This window comes from Suncus etruscus, chromosome 4 (assembly GCF_024139225.1).
Source record: "Suncus etruscus isolate mSunEtr1 chromosome 4, mSunEtr1.pri.cur, whole genome shotgun sequence".
Lineage (NCBI taxonomy): Eukaryota > Metazoa > Chordata > Mammalia > Eulipotyphla > Soricidae > Suncus > Suncus etruscus.
The window spans coordinates 86,010,623-86,029,064 of NC_064851.1; the positions used below are offsets into that span (position 1 = coordinate 86,010,623).

The 18,442-nt window shown below is 33.3% G+C and overlaps 1 protein-coding gene across 1 annotated transcript in view; it reads right to left on the reverse strand.

Moving 5' to 3' along the window:
• Positions 1-9,902: 9,902 nt before the first annotated feature.
• Positions 9,903-18,442, reverse strand: part of FRK (fyn related Src family tyrosine kinase) — a 127,361-nt gene continuing 118,821 nt past the window's right edge. The window contains 4 exon segments of the mRNA XM_049772610.1: positions 9,903-10,120; positions 10,469-10,634; positions 13,020-13,201; positions 17,496-17,654. Of these exon segments, the coding sequence (XP_049628567.1) occupies positions 9,903-10,120; positions 10,469-10,634; positions 13,020-13,201; positions 17,496-17,654 (725 nt within the window).

Consider the following 18,442-nt stretch of genomic DNA (forward strand, 5'->3'; position numbering starts at 1 on the left):
TCTGTACTCTGGGATTTACTCTTGGTTATGCTCAAGAGATAATGGGTTTGCCAGGGATCAAATGCCAGTCAGTTGCATGTTAGGCAAACATGTTGCAGTGTCAGTATCTCTCAGATTAAAAAATGTTCATTTGATTTCACATCTGGTGAAAATTTACTTTCCAGAGAACAATATGTTGCTAAGAACTAGTGGAAACCTCTCACTCTCCAAGGTTTAAGATTTTTAATTAACAGTAAATATAATGATCTGCTCTTTAATTCTTTGCTTTTGTGACAGTAGTGTAGAATATTTACTCACTTATCTGGATTCCTCTCTTCTATGGTTAATGTAAAACTCTGTTTCTCATTTCCCACCCTCTTCCTCTTGATCTTCTTGCCTTATTTAAATCTTATATGCAAACTTCTCTATATATTAAGTTGGACTTATATATCACTTCTGAGCTTCACATACAAGATATTCAATTTCTTCACTGCCATCTCAAATTGAATATTATTCCTTTATTTCTTTCTATTTTTAATATAAAAATTTATTAAGATGTAGAAAAGAAAGAAAAGAAATTCTCCAATTGAAGAAGAGCTTAGTATAGGACAGGGATCTCAAACTCATGGCCCGCGGGCCGTTTGTGGCCCTCCGTACATTTTGTGGCCCTCAGCTGGCCTTCAAATATCGCAGTATTCGCGATTATTCACTTACCGAATAATCGCAAAAAAAAATCGCATTATTAAGAAGAAAATCGCATTAAACATTCGCATACCCTGAGCAGTTTCATTCTGGGCATGCAAATGTTTAATGCAATTTTTTGTGATTTTTTTTTGCTTACTAATGCGATTTTTTGTGATACTTTTTTTTTTTTTGCTAATGCGATTTTTATTGCGAATATTCGGTAAGTGAAATACCTTATGCAGCCCTGCCTCACCCCAACTTTGCCTCCTGCAGTCCCCAGGTAAATTGAGTTTGAGACTCCTGGTATAGGACAAAATGCAAGTTTTTTTTCTTGATCACTGATCACCTAACTACAAACATCTCTTTTACCTAATTTTCCCAATAGTCCAATATTCTAAATTAGCATGTCACCTTTGATACTATTTCTTTCCCAGACAACTATCTATAGTTTATCAAGTTCTATTGATTTTATTTCCAAATATTTCACATGTGGTCATTTTTTCGTATCTCCTTCCACCCACTTACCCAACACACATTTTTCTTTCACTCTATAACCCACTCCTCTAAATTATTTCCCTGAATCCTTTTGATACACATTAAAACAATATGATGAAAATTTAAGTTACCATGTGAAAATGTAAAGCGTTTTTAAATAGCTATTAACATTACTATCCTGGACCATTTAACTGTAAGACTGGACAGAGCTTGTCACAACCTCTAAATTGTGTCTTTCCATTCACTATATAGTTAAGGATTTTTTCAGTTCTACAAATATTCCATGACCTTTTTTTTCCTTGAGGAGGTTTTTTTTCTTGTTATTACGTCAAATCCCTGGAGGTAGTAAGCAACTCATTTTTTTTTTTTTGGTCACACCCAGCAGTGCTCGGGGTTACGCCTGGCTCTACACTCAGAAATAAATTAAATTGCTCCTGTCAGGCTTTGGGGACTACATGGGATGCTCGGATTCGAACCATTGTCCTTCTGCATGCAAGGCAAATGCCTTACCTTCATGCTATCTCTCCGGCCTCTTAAGCAACTCATTTTAATGATTACGATTAAACATCACTTCCTCCACTTCTTCTCAGCCTCCTAGATCTAAGTATGAATACTTGCTGTTTACTCATACATGTGCCAAATTGCTCTCACAATAACATGAAGTTATTATTTATGTAGTTTCAATCAAATTCCTACAGACACTATGATAAATATTAATTGAGGTTTTTTTTCTCCCAGAGATATTATGTTTGGATCCTCTATACCAGGCTAGTAGACCATAAACCATTCATTTTCAAAATGTAGAATAATTAAAACAGAAAATAAAAAGGTGTCAAATTCTTGTTAGAATATGAAAATTCAGTTTAGAAATTGGCCTATCATTCCTCTAGAGTACCTTAGATAATTCTATTAGCTTCAAAGAGTAAAGGTTCAAAAAAGAAGGTGGAGGACAGAAAGAGCTAAAGGAATGCACTAACAATATTGCTAGTGCCTTATTCTGAGATGTGAAAGATCTTCCAGATTGTTTTGAGCAATTCAGAACCACAGAGACTAGTAAATAGAGTCTGGATAGGAAAAAGCTAGAATACACATGGAATAATTCATGGGAGTATGTTTCTGTCTGTTTAGTCATTGAGACAAAGAAGTCAGAGGCTTATGTTGAACTCAATAAGAGTATGAATATGAAAATAGAATAGTGCCAGAATATAGTATTTACTTCATATGACATAAAGTGTATGGTCATAAGGACAGTTGATGCTTTAGACAATTTCAACTCCTCCAAACATAAGCAATTGATATAGGCCACACTAACTTTGCACACATGTGTGGGAAGGTCAGAAAATTATTTTCGCATACTTTATAGATAGTTTTAAATAGACATAAACCATTTAAAATTGCATATTCTAATCTCTAGAAATAGAAACTGATATAACAGTTGATTGAATAGTATAAGCTTCGTTTCATGTAGTAGAATTCCTAAGGTGATATTGCAGCTTTCCTCCCACCAAGGACTCAGATTCTACTGAGAAATGACTTTCATTTAGAAAGTTTCTTTATAATCTAAAATGGTGTTGTATTCCATGTCTAAAACAAACAAGATGTGGAAAGTCAAGAAAGAATCTGTTTCCACCTCTTATGGATTCTTCCTAGAGTTCAGTCATACAAGCTTTTCTTTTCTTTGGCAATTCCTAGTAGCAAGTGATAAATGGAACCCTTAGTCTCAATTCCAATAAAACAAGTTTTGGGCTTCAGAGATAGCAGAGAAAATAGGGTACGTACCTTGACACAGCCAATCTAGGTTCAATGCTTAGCACTCTATTTACTGAGCACACCAAGAGTGACCCCTGAGCACAAAGAGTAAGTACAAAGCGAAAAGTAAAAAGCACTGATATCAAGAAGATAATGGATATTGGATATTAGTTTGCCCATAAGTTAGTTTTCCAATAGGTTAGTGAACAGAGATTCACAAGACCCAATTTGTTTCTCTGGATAGATTGTAACTTAGACCAAGCCATGACTACACCTTTTTCTAAAAACATGATCCAAACTACTTCAGTGTCAGCTACCTTTAGACTACCTATCTTTGACTAAAAAATGGATAAAATAATTAAGTAAAACAATGAATAATTAAGTGTACACGACCTTCCAAGAATAAGTATCACTTATAAATTACTCAATATTGTAATATGATGCAATAGTGCTGTTGACTGAGTATTTCTAGTACTTCTTTTCTAAATACAAGGTAAAATTGCTTATCCAGCATTCAGTGTTCTGGAGAAGGTAGATAACTGTGGCCAATACATTGCAGGTATAAGTGTCATGAGTACTTGAGCACTAACATGAGTATTTAAATATTTAATTTCTAACATGAATTTCTCAAGAGCTCTTATTATCACTATCAGAATAGAACCATAAGAGTTTATGGTTTCTTCATTAGCCTAAGTTTCTGAAAAAGGCAAAAGAAGCAAATGACCTGTAGTTTGTAGCAGAGGTAAGATCCTATCTCTTGATGTCATAAACTTAGTTTCCCTATCACACATATTCAAACACTCTTTAGTCAACTGAGAAGACACTTTACTTGCTATAAAATTTAATTTAGTGTATGTCAGAGACTCACAACCAATTTGACCTCTGAAACATCAAGTCAACATTAAAGTCAATTTATTTTAAAAATTAGGTTGATATAGTGAGCAAATCAGTATGGATAAAGATGTAACACTTAGTGTGAAATATTTTCTAAAAAGTATCTTTGCCTTAATATTTAAAAAAATTAAGGTATGGGCTATTGAGATAGTTCAACTGGTGATAGCCTATGCTTAAAGTGTAGGGATGACCTAGACTATTCTCAAACACCACATGGTCCATTGATCACCACTGAACATGAATGATGAATTCTGAGCTAGGAGTAGCCCCTAAACATTGCAGGGTATGTTCTATAATTTTTAAAAATACAGAATAGAATTTTTATTTATATTTTCATTAGCAATTAAATGCACATTAAATAATAAAATTATGAATTATTATGTTTCATATATTAATTATATAATACATTCATATGTAATTATACAATCTAAAGATAATAATAGTAGCAGTGGTCCTCAAACTATGGCCCGCGGGCCACATATTGTATTTGTATCTGTTTTGTTTCTTCATTGTAAAATAAGATATATGCAGTGTGCATAAGAATTCGTTCATAAGTTTTGTTTTTACTATAGTCAGACCCTCCAATGGTCTGAAGGACAGTGAACTGGCCCCCTGTTTAAAAAGTTTGAGAACCCCTGGATATAGTAAATAAATGCAGATTTCTTAGAGATAAATGTGTTACTGTAGTACATTTGATATATACTAATCTGACTAATTAGCTTTATAACTTTCTGAATCTACAATTAAATGTAGAATTTTAATAAAGATAAAAGACTGTTATATATTTTACCCTGAAATTTTCAGACTACAAAGGTTAAATGTAATTAGGTTAACTATTGTCTTTCAAAATAATAAAGTCAAAAACTAAATTATATAACTTTCACCTTGTATTCAAAGGTGGAGTACTTATATTAAAATTTAGTTTCTTTCAAGTCAATTTTAATTGTTTTCAACCACATATTCCTAATATAAAAATCCACTATCATTATGCAATATGACTTGAAAGCTCAATACAACAATGCACATAAAAAGGATTAGTTTTATATTTGTTATCCTTTTCTGGAAGAGCTTATTTTTTATTAAGATGATAAAGATGTTACATTGATAACTGTTTTTGGTTTTTGGGCCACACCCGGCGGTACTCAGAGGTTACTCCTAGCTGTCTGCTCAGAAATAGCTCCTGGCAGGCATGGGGGACCATATGGGACACCGGGATTCGAACCAACCACCTTTGGTCCTGGATTGGCTGCTTGCAAGGCAAACGCCGCTGTGCTATCTGTCCGGGCCTTACATTGATAACTGTTGCTTCAGATAAGCTAGAAATAAAAAATGGAGAGAAGAAATAAATGGACACTTTGATAAAGAAGAAATACAAATGGCCAAAAGACACATGAAAAAATGCTCCACATCACTAATCAGGGAGATGCAATTCAAAACAACTATGAGATACCATCTCATGCCACAGAGATTGGCACACATAACAAAGAATGAGAACAAGCAGTGCTGGTGGGGATGTGGAGAGAAAAGAACTCTTATCCACTGCTGGTGGGAATGCCGTCTAGTCCAACCTTTATGGAAAGCGATATGGGGATTCCTCCAAAAACTGGAAATTGAGCTCCCATTTGATCCAGCTATATCACTCCTAGAGATGTACCCTAGGAACACAAAAATACAATACAAAAATCCCTTCCTCACACCTATATTCTTTTATGCACTATTTACAATAGCCAGACTCTGGAAACAACCAAGATGCCCTTCAACAGATGAATGGCTAAAGAAACCATGGTACATATACTCAATGGAGTATTATGCAGTCGTCAGGAGAGATGAAGTCATGAAATTTTCCTATACATGGATGTACATGGAATCTATTATGCTGAGTGAAATAAGTCAGAGGAAATAGTCTCACTCATCCATGGGCTCTAAGAAAAATAAAAGACATTTTTGCAATAATTCTCAGAGACAAAGAGAGGGCTGGAAGGTCCAGCTCACGACATGAAGCTCACCACAAAGAGTGATGAATACAGTTAGATAAATTACTACACTGAGAACTATCATAACAATGTGAATGAATGAGGGAACTGGAAAGCCTGTCTTTAGTACAAGTGGGGGTTGGGTGAGGTGGAGTGAAGGGAGATTTGGGACATTGGTGGTGAAATTGTTGCACCGGTGAAGGGGGGGGGGTGTTCTTTACATGACTGAAACCCAACTACAATCATATTTGTAATCGAGGTGTTTTAAATATTAATAAAAAAAATAAAGATATACAGATTAAAAAGGCAAGTGAAAAAGTTTTGATATCTTGTTTCTTATAATTTGATGTTATGATTCCTATGTAGTATATATAGCTCAGTAAAAATTGAAGCCAAATTAATTTTAAAATTCATTTTACATCTTATTACTGTTTTTACTCTTTATTTTATTTCTAAACTTAATAAATAACATTCTATTTGCATACATATAAAGAAAAATCTGAAAATTTTAACAAGGCATATAGACAAACATATAATAATATGAAAATTAAAATTAAAATTTCATGGGTCATAAATATTAAAGAATTATATTTATCAAACTTTCAGAATTTTTTATTTTACAGCTCTAAATTTTTATCTTATTGAAAATTATAGATCCATATTTCTCCATAATAAATGACTGTAAGATTCCCAAAAGTACTTTTGACAATTCTAATACTCTGGTATATAAGGCTAATATCTTAAGAGTAACATTTTTAAAAGATAGAAAATAATGACATAATTTGAATAAATATCAAGTTTTCACCATTATTTTTCACAAGATGCTTGGTTGCAAAGAGTCATTCATATATACAAACAAGCAGGATGTTTGGCCCATAAGCCATATGGTACACTAAGATACTGAAAAAACATTACTGCAATTAGGACATATGTTTGGCAAAAACCTGAATCACCTGCTGAGCCCTACTTCCTTCAGGAAGTTACAGCTGGGTGAGAAAATGCATACTTCTGAATACAATGGTTCTCTCTGGGCCTTCACAGAATCAAGAGTGTGAGTACCTTATGTTCCAGTTGGTTTATAGAGTCACCATAACACATATGTTATAAGTAGAAAAAGTGCCTGAGCCTGTCATCTTCCCATAGATTGTTCTTTGTTGTCCTTTAAGATTCCCTTCTCATATTGTGTAGTGTGTAGTCTGCTGCCATGTTAGACTTTACCATTTGTTTTCATAGTTTTTATTTTTTGCCTATACGTATTGAAGTTCCACAACAATTAAGAGTACGCCTTGTACCTATTTTGACCTTAGGCAAGTTAAACTTATTTCCCTCAAACCCTTACTTAAAAAGATTTAATGGCATTAAAATTTTTTCCTATTGAAAAAAAATTAGGTTTCATTAAAAGAGAGTTGAAATACCAGTATCTTTCACCACTGACTCTAAATCACATAAATAAAACATCTCATTAAAAAGTTCTTTGCTGCAATTTACAGGAAGTAAATTTAACAAAAGCTGGATCATTGTAAAAGAAAAATTCAGCTTATCTTTTCCTGATTCTTTTATTACATACAAGGAAAGAAATTTATGTCAGTTTAAAAACAAGTCCATTATTATGCCTCATAAGTGAATCCGTTATGTTTCTCCATGATCCATCAGGTAAAATAAAAAATAATAGATTACTTTGACAGAACCTTGCACATAAATATCTCCAAGAATTAAATATAGTAAGTTAAACAAATCTCAGGTGATACTGAAACAAGATGGAATAACTTTCTTCAAACATTTGGAAATCAAATCTTACTAAAGATTTTATTATTTGTACAAGCAACTACAAAAATTAAAAATAAACACCAGTTTAAATTTAATGAAGAAACTTGAATATTTTAGTTCACATTTATAGGTTAACTTTAAAACTAAATTCAAATAAAAAATTTTGGTGGAGATGCTGGGGAACGAACCCAAATAAAGTTTGACATTAAGTTTTGTAACTTGTTATATATAATTTGCTCAATTCACTAGGTTTGTTTTTAATAACTAAAGATCTATATATGCTTGCTGATGAAAAAGATAGTGTTGAAAATAGCTTACAAATATGTTCTATTCATTAATGTCATTAGTTCCATATTTTCCCATAAAATTACAGATAAGTTTAATTTTATGTACACTCATTTGACATAATATTTTTGGTTTATTTGGAAGTGCTCATATCTGGCAGTGCTCAGGGCTCACTCATGGCTATCCACTCAGGGATCATTCCTACCTAGGCTCAGGGACCATATGGGGTTCCAAGAGTATATCCAAAACTTCCACATACAAGGTAAGTGACATAATCATTGTACTATTTACTCAAGCTACTACTTATAGTAGTTGCTTCATTTAGGAAATTTTTAAGCATCATAGAAAAACAACATCTCCACTTGTATTTAGGAAATATGACCCCATTCATAGTTTCTTGACAAAAATCCTTCTGAGTCAATAAACATATAACATTCATATTAACTTTATTATTGATTTATTCTGGCCCCAATTTTCTCAAGTTGAAATTCTGCAAGTTGAAAATGCAGAATTTTCCCACTATCTCCACATAAATGAAAAAAACAGAGATCCCAATTGCTGACAACTTCTGACCTTAACAATATTAATAGCAGAGGGGTAATACAAAAAAAGATGTGAGTTTTATTAAGATCACTGAGCTAATAATAATATTGTGTTTGGAAAAAAGCATAACCTGTCTTTTAGCAAGAGTGTTTATTGATTGACCTCATCTATGCGAATTGGGAGTTTCTCTATTTTGATATGTTCTTTGTTCTTTTATACAAAAAGATGAAATAATACACTAAAAATATTCTATAGTTTGTGACTTATTTCATTCATATCACTTTACATCAGAATATCTTTCAGATATGTTCTTCATTTTATGAAAAATGTTGGAAACCTCTTCCTAGTCATCTAGTAAAGTATAGCATCTGATATACCCATTGCTTAAAAAGATATTCTTACAAAAGTTAATGCAAATTCAAGATGAGTAAAAATCTTTTTGTCCCATCATATGAAAAATAGTTTTATAAAAAAAGGCCATAAATTACACCTAACCTCTGTATCTGAAACTGAGCTTGAATTCTTTTGTAGTCAATTTTAAACCATAGTCTATCAGTCATAAAGAGTATTTATTATTATTATTATTATCAATTTTATCATCATTATTATTCATAAATTTAGGACACAGGAATCAAAATGTTCTCTTCATATTTGCCTATATGATTTTGATACATATTTTCAGGACTTGTGGAATAGTAGCTCTTTCTTGCATAGTTCCACAAATTAAAAACTCATCAGCTTTGCGATCCATTTCTTAGCATTAAGAGATTAAAACCAATGTAGATGATTCTATGATGACACATACTGAGATATAGAAAAATTCATCATTTCCTCCTACAAAAAAGAGATATTTTAATTCTTTTTCTCAACAGCTGCTTCATTTATTTATGCAAAGGAAAATATGTGCAATTATTCCAAGTACAATCAAGTCATTTAACATGGCTTTACCATCATTGTAGTTACAGGATATTTTAAAAGAAAATAGAAGTCTTAGAGCACTGGTCCTGCTGTGCAGCAAAGCAATCAAATTTCTTCATAATAGCAGCCTGATGGGATTCAGCAATCTGAGGAACAATGAATAACCACTTTAATCAGTAAACAGGAAAATACTACAACAGCCACTGAGTAAAAATTGACTATCATCTGTTGATCCTCTTGATCATTATTTCAAACAATAAATACAAATGTAAGTATCTTTTAAGAAGAAAATAGGAGCTGTTTAGTACGTTTGATTTCTCCAGGCAGTGAGAAAATAGTACATCAAGTTAGATTGCTCTGCAGTGTCCCAATCAATAAAATATCCTTTCTTACAATGACCAAATTTACCCTATCACTTGAATGTATCAAAATAATTTCATTTTATTTGATTAATAAGGTTTTATTTTGGTGCTGATAATTCTGCTTTCTTGATGCTTCATTATTTGTGCTCTTCAGTCTTCAAACCTTGCAAAGGTTTGAAAGGTTTTAACCTTTCAAAGGTTTTATTTTGGTGCTGATAATTCTGCTTTCTTGATGCTTCATTATTTGTGTTCTTCAGTCTTCAAACCTTTCAAAATTATTGGCATCATATGAAAAGTCTGTTTCAAAATAGTCTTCAAATTTGTAATACAGTGTTTCAAATTTTGGCCTTTCCTTTGGTATTTCCTTCCAGCAATCCAACATGATGCTATAGAATTTCCGTGGACAATTAGCTGGTTGAGGAAGTCTATAATTTTTACTTAACAGTTGTACTACTTCATAACCTTTCAGACCTAAAAAATATAGAATGGAATAAATAAAAAAAAAACAAGTTAAAGTTTAAATTGAACTTTCTGGAGACTTTTCAGATTTACCATTCTCTTTCCATGCTGTGAAGATTAAATGAAATATTACAGCAAGTAATATCTGTAAGATTGCAATTCAAGAGCAAAGGGGAAAGAGGCAATAAACCACGTAATTAATGCAAATCATCGTCATCCAATTTTATCTATTATGCTCCCACAGGCACATGGTGTGATCAGTTCTATAACTCTGTCCTTTAAGTCGGGGCAAAGCATTTAAAGTCATACCTAAGTAAGTGATCTGCAGCAGAAAGGCCCACTTCAAAAATAACTACTCACCACTATAAGGCATTTCGCCATAGGTAATGATTTCATAGAGAAGGATTCCAAATGACCATACATCGGACTTAACGCTGAATTTATTATCACGCAGGGCCTCGGGTGCAGTCCACTTTACAGGCAGCTTAATTTCGGGTTTGGATTCATAGATGTCTTCATTATTTAACTGTTGATGTATTATGGAATTAAGTTAAGTCAAAGTGAATTTTTGGTGTCACCATTCACATATAAACAGGTTCCCACTGATATTTAGAAAACAGTCCACTGAAATTTAGAAAGAAAAGCTTTTCTAAATCTTCAGTTCAAATCATAATTACAGTAATAGATTACAAACCCATAACTACAAACCTGAAAAAAACTCTTGGAATATCATTAATATAATATCATTTAAAAGCCAACTGGATGTATTTTATTACATATGGGTGAATTAATGTATGCTCAATTTATGTATACATTAATCACCACTTTATGTGTGGACTATGGCAAAAATATTTGAAAGCAAACCAGTCTTATTTTTGGTTTTATTTCTGGAGTAAACCCTGGTGAGTCTCATGCAAGGCATGAGCCCTACCCACTGTACTATCCCTCAAGGCCCTACTGACTTACTGTTGATTTTTGAGAGCCGATGATTTAGATGGTTACCATGTAACCATTTTCTAGTCTTCAAAACTGGGATCCAAATTGTCTAAGTTGATATGCAAGAAAACAGGGACTTTAATTCTAAAGAAGATTATGGATAGGGGCCTGTGTGGTGGCACAAGGGGTAAGGCATCTGCCTTGCCTGTGCTAGCCTAGGAAGGACTGTGGCTCCATCCCCTGGAGTCCTAATGGTCCCCCAAGCTAGGAGCAATTTATGAGCACATAGCCAGGAGTAATCCCTAGGAATCACCAGGTGTGGACCAAAACAACAATAACAAAAAAAAAAAAAAAAAAAAAAAAAACAAAGATGGATAAAATCATGAAGATCAAAAAGAGAATAATTTATTTGCTATGTTTCATGCTTCACACACATTTTAAGGGTACACTAAAAATAAATATAAATACATAAATTAATGTAAAGGAAAATGCTCAGTAATCTATCTCTTCTATCACTCCCTTTTTGGCCTAATGTCATGAAATGGTCAAGAGGGGAAAATGGAGATTAGTCAATAAATGAGCAAGTAATGCAATTGGTATCTACAGCTAAAAATGTATGTGCACAATAGTCACAATCTGATATGTGTGCAAACCTAGTCATCACAACAAAAAAACAGCATCAACAACAAGCAAAGCGATAGAAAAAAATTAAAAAATCAATATATGATGAAGAATTCAGACAGCCTGCATATTAGTCTATCATAAAATAAAAATAGGTCAGTAGGGTAACTACTACATATACTTTTGTAAGACACATTTCTCTTAGCAGAGGGAACTGCTAGAACATTAATTAAAAGAAATTTAAACTACAAACTTAATTTTACATATTTTTCCATTCATTGTGTTATTTTGGGAGAGAAACAGAAATGGAAAGTAATTTGTCTATAAGGATATAGTCTACTTAAAGCATTGGTGGACTTATTTTAAAGAATACTCATATACTCATATATTTACTGCTCTAAGTAGAATTCTGATCTTTTGTGTTGTTGTGGTTTGTTTTTTGGGTCACACCTGGTGGTGTCCTGGTCTGTGCACAGAAATCACTCGTGGCAGATTGGAGGACCATATGGTACCAACTACCATCAATACTGAATCTGCTACGTGCAAGGCAAATGCCCTACCACTGTGCTATCCCTCCAGCCCCAGAATTCTGATCTTTTACAAATAAAAAAAATACACATATAATGAAAGTTACATATATAAATAGACATGTGCAAGGAATGATGAAATTATGTTGTTTACTGCAACTAGGATGGAACTAGAGTTAAATAGAACATGTTAAATGAAGTGAGAAGAATAAAAGCAGGATCATCTCACTTATATAGAAAGACAGGGCAAGAAATGCAACATATCAAATAGAACTTGTTAATTACCTTTGACCCTAGATTACAAAGTGAAATGGACTGGGAAAGAAATAATTTGAGGAGGAAATTAAGAGCAGATAGGAAGTAGCTGGGGCAGAGGTCAGGAGTTTCAGCACCTTGGCAGTGTTGAGATATAGGATTTGTATGTAACTAGACCACAAAGCAAATGACACTGTAAACGTGAGACCCAAACCAATAGAATGAAGCATAAAAATGAACCTCTTAGGGCTGCAGCAGTGGCGCAATGCTCACACTAGCCTAGGACAGCCAGCAGTTCGATCCCGTGGCATACCATATGGTTTCCCAAGCCAGGATAGATTTCTGAGCACATAGCCAAAAGTAACCCCTGAGCGTCATCAGTTGTGGCCCAAAAACCAAAGAGAGAAAGGGAGGGGAGGAGGGCAGCTTGTGGAGTAGGAGAGAACCTCAGGTTATTGTGGGTGGAAGTTGAAATTTGTGGTGGGTTGAAATTTAAACATTTTATACTTGAAAATATATCAACAACTTTCTAAATAATTATGTTTTAATAAGAAAATATTTTGTATATATACCTTAAAAACTCTTGCAAGTCCAAAATCTGCCACTTTGTAGATATTATGTTCACCAACCAGGACATTTCTGGCAGCCAGATCTCTATGAATATAGTTCTGAGACTCGAGATAAGCCATTCCAGAGGCCACTTGTGCTGCCATGTCTACCTGCTGATTCAGATGGATTGTTGCTCCAGCATCATCTGGGCAATCAGAGGAAACATCATTCTTACTTTGGAAAGCATATTGACTATTAAAGCAAATGTTATTCATTTAATAAGCAAATACCACTTGTTAATTATGTACCTTAGCACTGATTTATTCAACAAAATAGTATCATAAAAAGTGTTTTATTTTCTATAAATGGTAATAATATTACAGTTTTAGAGTATACTTATATTCTAATGTGTGTCTCTCCTTCCCTGAGTGAACATTCTATAGTATTGAGCAACAATATTGGGGCTGCAAAGATATTATAGCATGTAAGGCATTTGCCTTGCACATAACTAACTTATGGGGTTACAGGTTTGATCCCTGGCACCCCATATGGTTCTCCAAGGCTACGAAGAATTATGCTGAGTAGAGAGCCAAGAGTAAATTCTGAGTACTGACAGGTATATTCCCCAAAAGAAAGCAACAGTTGTGACAGTAACTCATGATACAAACAGAGTTATAAATATCTGAAACAATCTAATCATTGCTATTTTCCATATTTCATGATGCATCTGTATTTTATATTGCTTGTTGTTTGCCTCTGAACTTTTTAAATATTGCATAGCCTATTTTGGTCTTTGAGCCCATCAAACAATGGTGATTTGCATCACAACTAGTGAAAAATTTTCTTTCCTATATCTTATTGTTAACAACTAGCTCATCAATAAACAGAGTGTCTATCAGTGGCTATAACATGTGAATACTGTATCAGTAGTCATGTATATATTATATATATGTTTAGTTTTTAGAATAGTCAACTCATTTCTTTTTTTTTTTTTTTTTTTTTTTTGGTTTTTGGGCCACACCCAGTAACGCTCAGGGGTTACTCCTGGCTATGTGCTCAGAAGTTGCTCCTGGCTTGGGGGACCATATGGGACACCGGGGGATCGAACCGCGGTCCGTCCAAGGTTAGCGCAGGCAAGGCAGGCACCTTACCTTTAGCGCCACCGCCCGGCCCCTCAACTCATTTCTTATGGTATAAAATAGTTCCTTCTTCTTATCCTATATAACTAAGTACAGAAAATTTATGTTTAGAAACAGTCATTTGATCATTAGTACAGAAATGGATGTTAATTTGTGATGGCTTTATGAAATTGGGTTGGTTATTACCAAAAGTTTAGCTGCCATACTGTCAGGAGATATCAAGTTTATAAAAGAGTAAATAATAAAGCCTCACATTATTAAAAATTATTATTAGCCTTGTCTGAATAAGATAAATACCATATGAAAGGTTCATTGGGGTCATAGTCATTATTCCTAGACAAAACTTCTGACTTGAGAGTCAAATATAGTATAAGGTTAGAAAAACAAGTCATACAATTTTTTATCCTCTTTATTTATGAAGGTATGTTTTATAAGACAGCATGTAGTCTATCTTATAGAATGACCAACGTGCATTAGAGAAGAATTTGTATCCGGTTTTGGGGGGATTGAGAGACATATATGTAAGCCACTCTCTTTTATTTTTCCCCTCAGAAGCAGTATATGGTTATTGGGTTTTAGTCTGGTTGACCAATCAATTGGTAACAGTGTAGTGTGAAGTCTTCCACTATTATTTTGTTGTTATTGATGTATTCCTTCAAATTTGTCAGCTATTGTTTTTAAATATTTTGCTGTTCCCTCATTGGGTACATATATGTTTAGGAGTGTGATTTCTTTTTGTTGTACATATCCCTTTATTGGTAAGAAGTTTTTATCTCTGTCCCTTATAACCTTTTCAAATTAAGGTTTGTGTTATCTGATATTAGTAATGGTCACCCCAGTCTTTTAAAGGGAATTATTTGCTTGAATGGTTGTCCTCCAACCTTTGACTTTTAGTCTGTTTGTCTTGACTATTCAGGTGTTTATTTTAGGCAGAAAACGTTGGATTCAGCTTTTTGATCCATTATGCCAGTCTCTGTATCCTAATTTATGCATTTAGTCTATTGATGTGAGAGATAATTTTCATGGGCTTTAATGTCATCTTTTTGTAGGAGTTTGGTGTATCTGTCTGTCAGTCTGTCTTGTTTAAAATAAGCCTTTTAGTTCATCTTTTAGGATTCATTTTGAGCCTTTAAAGTTCCTAAGCTGCTGTTTATCTATGAAGCTCTGTATCCTTCCTTCAAACCTGAATGTAAGTCTGACTGGGTGAAGTACTCTTTGCAAAGCATTAATTTTGTTGAATTTTGTCATTATATCCTACCATTGCCTTTGGGCCTTGCGAGTTTATTGTGACAAATCTTCTGTAAATCTTAAAGATGCTCCTTTGAATGTAATTTCCCTTTTTTATCTTGCTGCTTTCAATTTTCTATCCCTATCTCTGAAATTCATCATTAAGCATAAGATGTGTCATAATGTCAAGCAGTAGAGGTGCTTTTCTTTTTAACTCTTTTAGTAGGCACACTTTGGGTATGCAGGATTTGGTTGCATGCACTCTAACTCTGGGAATGTTTTTCTCTGCTATTTTATCCTTCTGTGCATTCACAGGGTGTGGACCAAAGAATCCTTTGATTCTTCGTGGGAATTTTCTTTCTGGGTCTCTTGGACTTCAATGATTCTTATATTATTTCTATTTTGTCTAGCCAAGTCATCAGCCAGAACATTTTTATATGTACACTATAAGCAAAATAATAATTTATTATGCAAAGTCTTAATTTTGGAGGCTGTGTCTTACTGTTTCAACTTATAATATCCATACTAGTACAACATTCAAGTAAAAAAATTAAGGCAGTTGAACATTTGTCTATAAAAAGAGACATAGTAATTTCAGAAGTTTCTAATATATAAATTATACTAAAAATTGGGCTAACATACTATCATTAAAATATTGCACAAAAGTTATAGAAAATTAAAAGAGATTTAGATATTTCGAAGTGAGTAAGTCTAGATGAGGAAAGTAATATAGATTGAGAACAATTGGCAAGAAAGATAGGAGGGAAAGTCATAGAGTGAGGTACACTTAAAGCTGCCGGAAAAGCTTCCAAGTGAAGAAATTAGATTGTCTCTTATTAAATGCTGCTGATATGTCTAAGAAACTGAGAATTTACTATTATGTTTGACAACGCAAATATTACAAAAGAATTTTGATGTGTTTTTTTTTAATAGAAATGACCTAACGTGATTTTTGCACATTATTACTTAAGTAAGGAAGAAGAGATGAAAGGCCAAAATTGTTCTTTTTAAGTGAATAACATATTCTAATAGAGTTGATCATGTTATCTCTGCAAGGAGAAAACTACAATTTTATTTTTAACAGCATATTCTAAGATTTTATGCTCTTCATTGTTATATAGATTTGTGACTTAGTAAGGCCAGTCTTGCAAGTCACAGAAAAATCAGATAATATTCTAACCTATTATTTATGCTCATTTCTCTCATTCCTTAACTCATATGTTTTATGGATCCTATCACAATATTAAAAGATAAAAATTATCTTATAAATTACTATCACTGGAGTGTCTGGTCTCTGCTTTCAACATTTTGTTTTAATGCTTATTATATTGTTAATATTAAATTACTTATTTATAATAAATATCAGAACTTAAACAAGGGGGTCAAAGCGGTGACACAGTGATAGAGTGTTTGTGTTACATGTGACTGACCTAGGAAGGACCACAGTTCAATTCTCTGGCAACCCATATGGTCCCCAAAGCCAGGAGCAATTTCTGAGTGCATATCCAGGAGTAACCCCTGTGCATCACAGGGTGTGGACCAAAAAAAAAAAAAAAAAAGAACTTAAACAATACCCTGAAGTAGTCTTTAACAGGTGTATAAATAAATTGTATATTTCTATTTTAAGATTAAGAATTTCATTTTTATCTAGTAATATGTGTATTTAAAACATCAAAAAATACAATGTTGTGAAACACTGCTGAAGGTAAAATATATATATATATATATATATATATATATATATATATATATATATATAACACTTCTATTTTTGCATGATACTCCATGCTCACTAATTCTGAGCCATAAAAATGTTGGCTTATAAGTTCAATTAGTTATACAGAAACAAATCATCACACATAATATATTCTCTAATTTACCACTTAACAGTTAAGTACTCTGTTATTTCTGTTATGAATGACTTGTTCTTCAGGTACATAAATATATTCTCAATAAGAAAACAGTATATATATTCTTAAAGATTAGATGAACCATCAAAATTAAAGCATTAATTCTCACATAGATACTTAAAGTAAATATCTTCTGGGTTATAGAAGACTTGCTATAGTAATATCTATAGAACAGGCTAACCTAAGATTTTTATTTTTGTCCATTATTAAATCTTTAACTTACTTTGAAGATATTCTTGTAGACTTCCATGTCTCATCAACTCTGTAATAATATAAATGGGATCTTCTAAAGTGCAAACAGCATAAAGTTGAATCAGCTTTGGATGTCTTAGCTTCTTCATTATGTGTGCCTCTCTCAGGAAGTCTCTTGGATCCATTGAACCTGAAATAAGAAGGCAAAAATCACTGTATGTTATTGATGCATTCTTATCCTCACAGTAAATGGTGGAAAACACCTAGTTTATTTCCAGATTTTAGGCAAATTCAGAGTATCTGTGTAACAAAGATTCAGATCTGTCAAACAGCACAATCAGTTCAAACAAGACAATCTAATAGCTGTTGAATTAAGGCATCCGAGATGTGCAGTTTATATTTTATGACCTGTAGATGTGAAAGATAGAGGAAAATTAAATACAGATCATCTAATTTATAAAGAAAATCAGATGTTTACAAATGCAAAAATATGACATTCTATTAACATTAGGGTTGTAAAACATACGGTATTTAGATATTACAGACAGATTTTCAATCTAAGATCCAGGAAAAACTGACCACTGTCTTGCCTGTAGTTCCCACTATAAAAACAAATAAAAAATTCTATGAATGAAATTTTTCCATATTTATGACATATATGTAGGGACATAAATAATAGAACAGTTAGAAAACATCCACGGGGGGGGGGGGGCGGGGGAAATCTATGCTGGCCCAGTAGAGCCCAACTGTGAGAAACTGTGAGTGCTGCCTGTGTGTGTTTGTCTCCTGTCCTGTCTCCTGAACTTCTTGGGAGTGGGCCAAAAAGGGGCCAGAAAATTTGTTCTCCCAGAGGCTCATTCAAGGTGCTGGAATGCCAAGGAACTGCTTTCTAAAGTGAAAACAGGCTATAAGCAGTACTTCACGTAAGGCAGATCCTCTGTTTGTGACATCAGGCTAGGAAAATCTAGGCCGCCCAGT